Source organism: Vicia villosa, linkage group LG1, assembly GCF_029867415.1.
Source record: "Vicia villosa cultivar HV-30 ecotype Madison, WI linkage group LG1, Vvil1.0, whole genome shotgun sequence".
Taxonomy (NCBI): domain Eukaryota; kingdom Viridiplantae; phylum Streptophyta; class Magnoliopsida; order Fabales; family Fabaceae; genus Vicia; species Vicia villosa.
The window spans coordinates 80449460-80459854 of NC_081180.1; the positions used below are offsets into that span (position 1 = coordinate 80449460).

Here is a 10395-nt window from a genome sequence, read left to right on the forward strand (position 1 = left end):
CTTTTGGGCGTGTCTTTGTTAAGGATTGTTTCAAGCACATCACGAGATATTGCTTGAAAGAGGTAATTTTTTCCCTTCAAGTCCTTCAACTTCTGCTCTTCAATCAATTTGTGTTGCTCCTCTGTTGGCTCTATCCTGCTGCCACAACCAATATCATGTTCTCAATAAGACCTCACTATTCTTTCGAACGAAGAAAATTTTCCATCAACATCGCCTAATGGCCATAATGACCTTCAAATTTGGGAATAACAAACTGTACGAAACTACTACTATCACTTTCCGCCATTCTTCAAAACTCCTACTTGAAAAAATTACAATTTTTTTCTTGATACACTTATTTTTCTCACCACAATTGTTTTTCTCACTCACTCACTACGTTTCATGCCCCAATAATAGAGATCAGGTACCAATTGCTAAACCAACAACTACCATACTAATTTTACAGTAGAATGTCTTATTATTATTAAAAAAAAAATTGATTATATATAGTATTACACATAATTCAAAAATAAATTAAAAAAATGTAAAAATAGATGCAACCATATTGCAAACTCTTATAATGTGGAGACTATGAATTCTGGAGAGAAAACTAAGTCATACTTCCTAATAATAATTTGGGTTGTTCAAACAAAATTATGAACCAAATTCTATCGCCGAATCGAATCGTACTGATTTTAAAATAATCAAACTGTTATATTTGGATAGTGAACCAAACTATATAAATAGTTTTAGAACCGAACCAAAACTGTAACTAAATTGAACCAAAATTATAACTGAACCGAACGAAAACTGAAAATGAAAAAAAAAATTAATTTTTTTATAAAAAATTATAAATAATTTAATGGTTAATAAACGGTTCAGCTTGAGAAAAAATAACTTTTAACAGTTCATTACGGTTCGAAATTTCAAAATGGTATATCAAAACGATTATTATGGTTCGGTTCGATTCTGAATAAACTAAAACAATTGGTTCTGTTCAGTTCGAGTTTTTATTATGATTCGGTTCGGTTTGACTCTCATAGTAAACCATACTATAAACAACACTAATAATAATAATAAGGGATAATATACATTTATCCCTCTGCCATATAGGCGAGATTCGGGTTACCCCCTATTAATTTTTTTTTTTGGATTACCCCATGTATTTTTAAGGTACCCCTAAGCGTGTCAAAAACAGTGAAAAGCCCGGGGATAAATCAAAAAAATAAGTTTAGAGGGGGTCCTAGGGGGGTAAATCATAGAACTTTTCATATTTCAAGGGGGTAATAAAAAAAAATTTTAATAGGGGTAACCCGAATCTCACCTATATGACAGGGTAAATGTCTATTATCCATAATAATAATAATAATAATAATAATAATAATAATAATAATAATAATAATAATTATAACAATAACAATAATAATAATAATAATAATAATAATTATTATTATTATTATTATTATTATTTAACAGTCAAAGCCCATAAAATTAAAGCTCTAAGAATACTTTTGGCTAAATTACAGTTTTTGTCCCCCTATTTTAGTGTTTTCACGATTTTAGTCCCCCTGTTTTGTTTTTAAACAGTTTTGGTCCCCCATCCCCACTTTGGCTACCAAAAACACCTATGTGGCAATTTTTAAATTACGTGGCATTATTATTTCGTTATTGTCAAATGCCAGGTCATTTATTAGCAAATAATAAAAATTAAGTAATTATGAAAGTCTTATTTTATTCTTTTAGTTAAAAACAAAAGACACAGTGCCAAACGAAGAAGGAAAAGAACGAAGGAGGTTACTGAGCAATACGCATGACGAAAGGGAAAGCAACGAAGGAGGATTCAGGGCAGAAGCATGACGAAAGGGAAAGCGTCCAAATCGCATCCAACAAAAAAGCATCCTTTCCAGGTAGTTTCGAGTTTCTGTGTTGAGTTTCACCCCTAATATTATGATTGAAAACCCTAATTTTCACCGCAGACCTTCAATTCATTTCATATGCAGAAATGTCTTCTTCTAAGTCTAAGCCAGAGGAGAAGTTTTGTTGTAGGTATGTTGTCAACTAGAATTTTGTTGTTGTGAACTGAGATTTTGCTATTCATTCATGTTTCTAATATTGTGTTTATTTGCTGAGATTTTGATATTCATTCATGTTTCTGATATTTTGATTATTTGCTGAGATTTTGCTTGTTTATCCTGAGATGTATTTGTTTGTTTGTATGTTATAGGCCAGCTGAAAAAATGTAGTTAGGTTAAGGATTAATCATGGGGGGTACTTTGTTCTTTATCCTTGCAAGATATATGTTAATGGAAAGGTAGAAGAACTCAATTGGGAATTTGATGTGGATTATATGTGTTATATGGACTTTATGAAGGTTATAAACGAGTTGGGTTATGTAAAAATCAAGGGCATGTGGTATCATCACCCAAAATTATCATTTGAGCGTGGGCTACGACCTTTTGACAGTGATGCAGATGTGTTGAAATTTGGGGAAGAAATGAATGGCTACGATATTGGTAATATCTATGTTGAGCATGTAGTAGATGAACCCGAAGTTTTAACAGAAGAAGAAGTAAGAGAGTATGTTGAAGTACATATGGAAGAAGAAAATGTGGAAGAGAGGGAAAAAGTAAATGTGGAAGAGAGGGAAAAGGTAAATATGGAAGGGAGGGAAGAAGTAAATATGGAAGAGAGGGAAGAAATAAATGTGGAAGAGAGGGAAGAAATAAATGTGGAAGAGGGGGGAGAAGAAGTAAATGAGGATGAAAGTGAGGAAGACGAAGATTTTGTGCAAGATGAAATAGATGATTTGGGGGATAGTGAATTTGATGACTTAGTTGAGGATGATTGGGATTGGACACACGAAGTACCAAGCCACACATTTACGCAAGAAAACAACGATGCAACCCAAGTCTCGTCAACCCAAGAACCAACCAAAGCATCTGATTTTCAAGAAGCCTATGATGTTGAATCAGATGAACTTGATACTCCCCGAGGAAGTGATGACGATGGTGATGAACCTACTTTTCCGAAGTTTAAAATGCCCGAAAGTGGTGATCATGTGAGATTTGAGCTTGGAATGTCATTTGCCTCAAAAAGTCTTATTAGAGAGGCAGTGAAGTCATTTGCAATGGAAAAGATAAAAAACCTACATATCACGAAAAACGATAGGAAGCGAGTTGTTGTTAGGTGTGATAAGGACTGTCCCTTTTACATGAGATTTAGTAAAAGGGTAGCGAACGAATACTGGCAGTTGGTGAACATGACTGATGATCACACTTGTCATAGGACTGCTAAGAATAGGCAAGCTACAACAGAATGGCTGGCTAAGAAATTTATACCCCTCTTGAGACATACACCTGAAATGAGGCCAAAGGGTTTGGTTGCAGAGTCACTTGAAAAGTGGGGTGTGAAGTTGTCGTCGGCACAAGCATACAGGGCCAAAACAAGAGCATTGGAACTAATACATGGTGCTGAGACTGAGCAATACGCATATTTGAGAAATTATGGTGAGGAGCTCAGAAGGTCTAATCCTAATACCACTGTGATAATCAAGTGTGGGATGTCTGATGTTGGACCTGTTTTTGAGAGGATATACATTTGTCTAGAGGCCTGTAAAGCAGCATTTGCATATACCTGTAGGCCTTTGATTGGTCTTGATGCATGTTTTTTGAAGGGTGAGTACGGTGGTCAGCTAATGGCGGCAGTGGGAATGGATGGGAACAATCAAATTTATCCAATTGCTTATGCTGTGGTGGAAGCCGAGACAAGAGACTCATGGAAGTGGTTTCTGGATCTTTTATTAGCAGATCTGAACAACATTTTTCCAAGGTCTTATGGTTTTATTTCAGACCAACAAAAGGTTGTTATCTTACTTTTTTCATTATTTATTTCCTTTTTTATTATGTTATACAATATTAACATTGTTGTATTATGATAGGGATTGGTACAGGCTGTGTGTTAAGCACTTGTACGGAAACTGGAAGAAGAAGTACCCTGGCGCACATATGAAAGAGTTACTATGGCAAGCAGCTAGGGCAACTGTAGTTCCAGATTGGGAAAGAGCCATGAACAAGATTGAACTTATCGATCCAGCTGCTTGTAAAGACATGAAGGACATTCCGGCTGCCATGTGGAGTAGGTCTGCATTCCGCACTTACAGTCATTGTGATTTGCAGGTAAATAACATGTGTGAGGCGTTCAACATGGCTATATTGGAGTATAGAGACAAGCCCATCATCACTTTACTCGAAGGTATAAAGCATTACATTACAACAAGGATAGTGAAGCAGAAAAATCTCATTACTCGATTCAGAGGCAATATTTGTCCTAGGGTGGAACAAACTATTGAAAGATTAAAGAGGGAGGCTGGTGGTTGGACACCAACATGGCACGGAGATGATGCTTTCAATATCTTTAGTGTGACCAATGGTACGGACACTTACGAGGTGAACTTACAACTACATCATTGTGCTTGCCGTAAATGGGCTCTAAGCGGCATTCCATGTGTTCACGCCATTGGTTGTATTTTACACAAAAAGGCTGACACATTTCCTTTTGTGTCACAGTATTATAGGTATGAAATACTGAACTACATACTCTTATAATTACTCTTATAATTACTGAACTGAATTGAAATACAAAATTGAACTGATATACTCTTATACTTACTGCATTGAAATACTGTTACTCTTATTGATATACTCTTATAGAACTGAAAGATAGAACTGAATGCTGAACTGAATTGAATAAGTATGCTGAACTGAATTATAGAACTAAATACTGCACTGAATGTTATAGTATTATAGTATTATAGAACTGAACTAGTGTTATACTGAACTGAATGTCTTATACTGAACTAGTGTTACACTGAACTGAATGTCTTAGTATTATAGAACTGAACTAGTATTGCTGAATGTTATAGTATTATAGGTGTGATATACTGAACTAGTGTTATACTGAACTGAATGTCTTAGTATTATAGAACTGAATGCTAAACTAAACTAGTGTGATACTGAACTGGTGCTCTACTCTTATATTGTGCACAGGAAAACAAGTTTCATGGAAACATACTCTAATATTGTTCTACCTTCGAATGGTCCAAGACTTTGGCCAACAACGGAAGGTGAACCAATTAATCCACCAGTCATGAGGAGAGCTCCAGGACGACCCAAAAAGAAAAGAAACAAGTCTAATGATGAGCCCACTTCAAGCAATGTGTTACCTAGAATCTTGACAACTGTCAAGTGCAAAAGCTGTGGGAATTTTGGGCACAATTCAAGGATGTGCAAGGGAAAGACAGCGGCGGATCGACAGTTGCCCAAAGGAAGTAATAAGACAAAGAAGCAGACGAAAGCATCAACCTCAGGAAATACCAAAACAAAGAAGCAAAAGAAGTCATCAACCGATGAAGCGCCTACTGTTTTGACACAAGGATCGCAGGCGCCTCTAACACAAGAAACAACTAGATAGGAAATCCTTTTGGCCAATGTAATAGATAGCAACTAGATATGATATCATATGGGCAATGTATAAACCTTTTGGGAAAATGTATTGACAAATGTTACTGTCATTCTTGTTTATTTTGGGCAAATGTATTGACCAATGTTACTGTCATTGTTGTTTATTTTGGGAAAATGTATTAACAACTGATGAAAGAAATGAAAGAAATCTTGTTTTGAAAGTTACTGTCATTGTTGAATGCAATTTTGGATCTTTCATTAAGCAATGCAGCTTACAATTATTATGAAATTGATCCATTATTTTGAAATTGAACCATGTAATTGAAATTGAACCATGTATTGAAATTGATCCATTATTTTGAATGCAGTATTGGATCTTTCGTGTACTGATAAGCAATCTAAACAGCATAGAACCATTTTGATACACAATCTTTCTGAACCATAAGAAATAGAACCATGTATTGATAAGCAATCTAAACAACATAGAACCATTTTGAAATAGAACAATGTATTGATAATTTTGAGAACCATGTACTGATAATTTTCGTTGCAAAATACATTACACCTATATTACATAATCATTACACTAACACTAACAATACATTATCCAACCAACAATACATTATCCAACCAACAATATATTATCCAACCACAATTTTTAGCAGCAACACTAATATCAGAACCCAAGACAAAACCAAAAATGTAACTAAAAATTTGACTTTCTTTTTCAACTTGTCATCAGTCTTCTTTATCAATAATTCCTTCTTCAAATTGTTAACTTTCTTCAATAATGAGTTGATGACCTCATTTGAACGTTCTTCCAGTTGCTCATCGTACCACTCAAAATATGCACATCCTTTCCTTCCTTGTAACTGTATAACATACGACCATTGCTCAGTGATTGAGAAAATTAAAACATTTATACAAGGACGAAAAAAATTAGGGATTTTGAATTACCTTGTATAACCCACAACCATAGAACCTTCGACCTGGATTCTGAGATGTCCAAGAAGTAACCAGGGGGGCGTCCAACCCACAGTAACACTGCAACCTTCTTCTCCTAGAATGAGATAGGTTGCTTGAAATGCTAAATGCTTCAGATGCCATATGAATGAGGGATTGCAATGAAACACAGAAGAAGAAAGTAGAGGCAGCTTCTTAGTTGTGAAACCCTAAAACCCTGAAAACACGATGAAGAAGAGGCAGAGGCAGCTTCTTAGTTGTGAAACCCTAGCACTCTCAAACACACGAAGAAGAACATGTTTTCTTAAATAACCCATTTGTAATTAATATTTATAATTTTAATATTTAATTATAATGACATGGAAAAAAATAACGAAATAATAATGCCACGTAATTTAAAAATTGCCACATAGGTGTTTTTGGTAGCCAAAGTGGGGATGGGGGACCAAAACTGTTTAAAAATAAAACAGGGGGACTAAAATCGTGAAAACATTAAAATAGGGGGACCAAAACTGTAATTTAGCCAATATTTTTAAACCAAAATATCAATTACTCTATTCTTTGACAAAGTTTTGATAATTTTCTAAAAATAATCAATGACCTAATTACGGTTAGTTAGAATTAGAAGGAAAACAAAACAAAAAATGCAAAATATAGTAGACTTTTTTTTCCTAAAAAACAGTTGTTGTTTTCTGACGTGTTGTATCCTCGTCAAAACAAATCCAGTTAAGGTAATCAATATCCTTAAACGAGTCAAAATCGCACGTTCCGTTGTTTCTAGCGCATATTTTGCCGAGGTTACTATATTCACTCAAACAAACGAATCTCTCTCCCTATTTAAACCAGTTTCCGTTTCACATTCCATCACCATCACCGTTACAATATATTCACAATAACCTCTTCACGTTCACCTTCATCAATTCACCATCATGGCTCATCTTTCTCTTGCCATCGTTCTTTCTCTCTCTTTTTTGTCTCTTGCATGTTCCCTAGACATGTCCATCATTGATTACGATGCAAAACTTGAGGCTGCGAAGACAGATGCTCACCTCATGAAAGTTTATGAATCGTGGTTGGTGAAACATGGTAAGGTTTATAATGCTTTGGGTGAGAAAGAAAGTAGATTTGAAATCTTTAAAGATAACCTGCGGTTCGTCGAAAGTCATAACAGTTTGGAGGGTCAAACGTATAAGTTGGGTCTCACGAAGTTTGCTGATCTCACCAATGAGGAATACCGTTCCATGGTATTGGGTACAAAAAGTAGAAAATCCAAAGGGTTGTTATCTGGGGCGAAGAAGAGTACCCGTTATGCTTTTCGTGATAGCGATGAATTGCCGGAATCTGTTGATTGGAGGGAGAAAGGTGCTGTTAATCAGGTCAAAGATCAAGGCCAATGTGGTGAGTTTTCGGGTTTTGGTTGAATTTATGTTGTTTTGTCTTTGATTTTGTTTATGAATGTTATATGAATTATGTTTGTGATTTGTGAAGGGAGTTGTTGGGCATTCTCAACCGTTGGTGCGGTGGAAGGGATCAACCAAATTGTAACTGGTGAACTCATATCTTTATCTGAACAAGAATTGGTGGATTGTGATAAAGGTTATAACATGGGGTGCAATGGTGGTATCATGGATAATGCTTTTGAATTTATAATACAAAATGGTGGCATTGATACCGAAGAGGATTATCCTTACCGCGCTAAGGACAATACTTGTGATATCAACAGGGTAATTTATGAAACATTGCTTATATCATTTGTCTTTTATTCTTATCATATTGTTTGATCTTGATCCTGAGATGTCTTGAGTTTTTAGAGGTCTTATAGGTAGGTTAGATGCGTTTCAACCATAACAAAACAATTAGAGACTCCATTCTAATTAATAATGATTTACTAGTGGCAAATATTTTATGAAGCCTATTTAGATATTGTTTGATTAGAGACTCTGGTCCATCTGCAATCGCCCTCAAAGACGGTCCTGATTTTAGCTAACTATGTGAATTTTGGTTTTTCAGAAAAATGCTCGAGTGGTATCTATTGATGGATATGAAGATGTGCCTGAAAATGATGAGAAAGCTTTGAAGAAGGCTGCTGCACATCAACCTATTAGTGTTGCCATTGAAGCGGGTGGCAGGGCATTTCAGCTTTACCAATCTGTAATATATCTATCTGTTTCTTCATTCTTTCAAACTTGTTTGAATGAATGTTGTCATAAATTTGACTTTTTTTATTGATGCAGGGTGTTTTTACTGGCCTATGTGGAACAGATCTTGATCATGGTGTTGTGTTGGTTGGATACGGAACCGAAAACGGTACTGATTATTGGATTGTGAGGAACTCATGGGGACCATCATGGGGAGAGAATGGTTACATTAAGTTGGAGAGGAATGTTGTAGTTGCCAACAATACTGGTAAGTGTGGAATTGCAATGATGGCATCCTATCCTACCAAGAAGGGTCTAAACCCTCCCAACCCTGGTCCTACTCCTCCATCACCTGTAAAGCCTTCAACTGTTTGTGATGAATATTACTCTTGCTCAACTGGATCCACATGTTGTTGCCTCTTTGAGTATGGAAACTATTGCTTTGCATGGGGATGCTGCCCTGCTCAGTCTGCAACTTGCTGCGACGACGGTTCTAGCTGCTGTCCTCCCGACTACCCCGTCTGTGATTCTCAAGCCGGAACTTGCCGATTGACTAAAGATAATCCATTTGGAGTGAAAGCTTTGAAAAGAACACCTGCTACAAGTACTTTGAAGATGACTCAGAGAAAAGCTGCCATGAAGAACAACAATTAGTGAGAAAAGATGGTGGAATGGTCATTGTTGGTTTAGGCACAAAAAGTTTACAATCTATCATGTATATACAACGAAGCATCATGCTATTGGAATATTGATCCTTTATATAGATTGTATAGATTTACATATTCTTGATTCTATTTGTGTTTCAAGTTCCTTTGCTATATTTGAAGTTGTTTAAAGCATGTTTCTTTGCTGCTGATTTTATAAGTTTCATGTTCGGTCGAAATCAAACAATCATTCTCATTATTTGTCACTTCTTAATAATCACTTCAGTGAGAAAACGAATTCTTGGCTCACTCCTTGACACTGCATTTCAGCTGTTTAAGCATATATTATCTTGTAAAGAAATGACACTGCATTTCAGAAACATTAGAGTACTTATACTCCTAATTGTCCCGTTTTCCTTTGTAATCCAAATGACACCATACAATGCAAAAGCTTTGTTTTATGCATAAAAGTTTTGGAAGGTTAACATAGTATTTGTTAAGAATACTGTATTATGCAGAGAGATAGAAGAGACTGGTAGTATATAATTTCTCGTAAAACGATTGGTGTATTTTACATATACCACGAAGTGGTATTTATAGTAGTGAGCTTTTAGCATTTACTGTGCATGGCTACTGTGCAAAGTTGAAAACTTTATATGCATGATGGACATGCACTGTTTGTTACTATTTCAAAATATAATAATGATCGATTATTATAACACTCCCCCTTTTTGAAATATTTGCCGCAGTGCTCCGTTGATTTCTTGTTGAGACGAATCCTATGGAAACATAAGTTGTCTCGTTAAAAACCTTATTAGGAAAAACCCATTGGGATAAAAACCTTAATAAGGGGAAAAGAGTACAACATTATGCTCCCCCTCAACAGAACACATATAGGTTCTTTTTAAAGATCTCGAAGGTGACGCATTCCAATATTTTGTACATGCTTCTTGAAAATTGAAGTGCCTTTGTAAAGAGATCTGCCACGTTATCACTTGAACGAATATACTGAATATAAACCTCTTTGTTTCTTTCTAGTTCTTGTGTGAATGAGAAAAACTTCGGAGGAATATGCTTGGTTCTGTCACTTTTTATGTAACCTTCTTTCATCTGGGTAACACATGTCGCATTGTCTTCATACAAAATTGTTGGATTATTATCAATTGGTAAACCAGACGCTCCCTGGATATGTCGAGTTACCGATCGTAACCA

The 10395-nt window shown here is 35.5% G+C and overlaps 3 protein-coding genes across 3 annotated transcripts; 2 read left to right on the forward strand and 1 right to left on the reverse strand.

Moving 5' to 3' along the window:
- The first annotated feature begins 2335 nt into the window (after window positions 1-2335).
- LOC131647188 (uncharacterized) lies at window positions 2336-5448 on the forward strand. Its single transcript, XM_058917103.1, has 3 exons — window positions 2336-3807; window positions 3917-4552; window positions 5025-5448. Exons 1-3 carry the CDS (start codon window positions 2336-2338, stop codon window positions 5446-5448), a joined length of 2532 nt encoding a protein of 843 aa, XP_058773086.1.
- Window positions 5449-5836: 388 nt separating this feature from the next.
- LOC131647199 (uncharacterized) lies at window positions 5837-6545 on the reverse strand. Its single transcript, XM_058917114.1, has 3 exons — window positions 6396-6545; window positions 6122-6310; window positions 5837-5911 (listed from the first exon to the last, which is right to left on the reverse strand). The coding sequence occupies exons 1-3, from the start codon at window positions 6543-6545 to the stop codon at window positions 5837-5839; spliced, it is 414 nt and encodes a 137-aa protein (XP_058773097.1).
- A 700-nt stretch (window positions 6546-7245) lies between these two features.
- Window positions 7246-9331, forward strand: LOC131643308 (cysteine proteinase mucunain-like). The gene is made up of 4 exons (XM_058913497.1): window positions 7246-7799; window positions 7890-8125; window positions 8412-8552; window positions 8636-9331. The coding sequence occupies exons 1-4, from the start codon at window positions 7331-7333 to the stop codon at window positions 9191-9193; spliced, it is 1404 nt and encodes a 467-aa protein (XP_058769480.1). The 5' UTR covers window positions 7246-7330; the 3' UTR covers window positions 9194-9331.
- Window positions 9332-10395: the final 1064 nt, after the last annotated feature.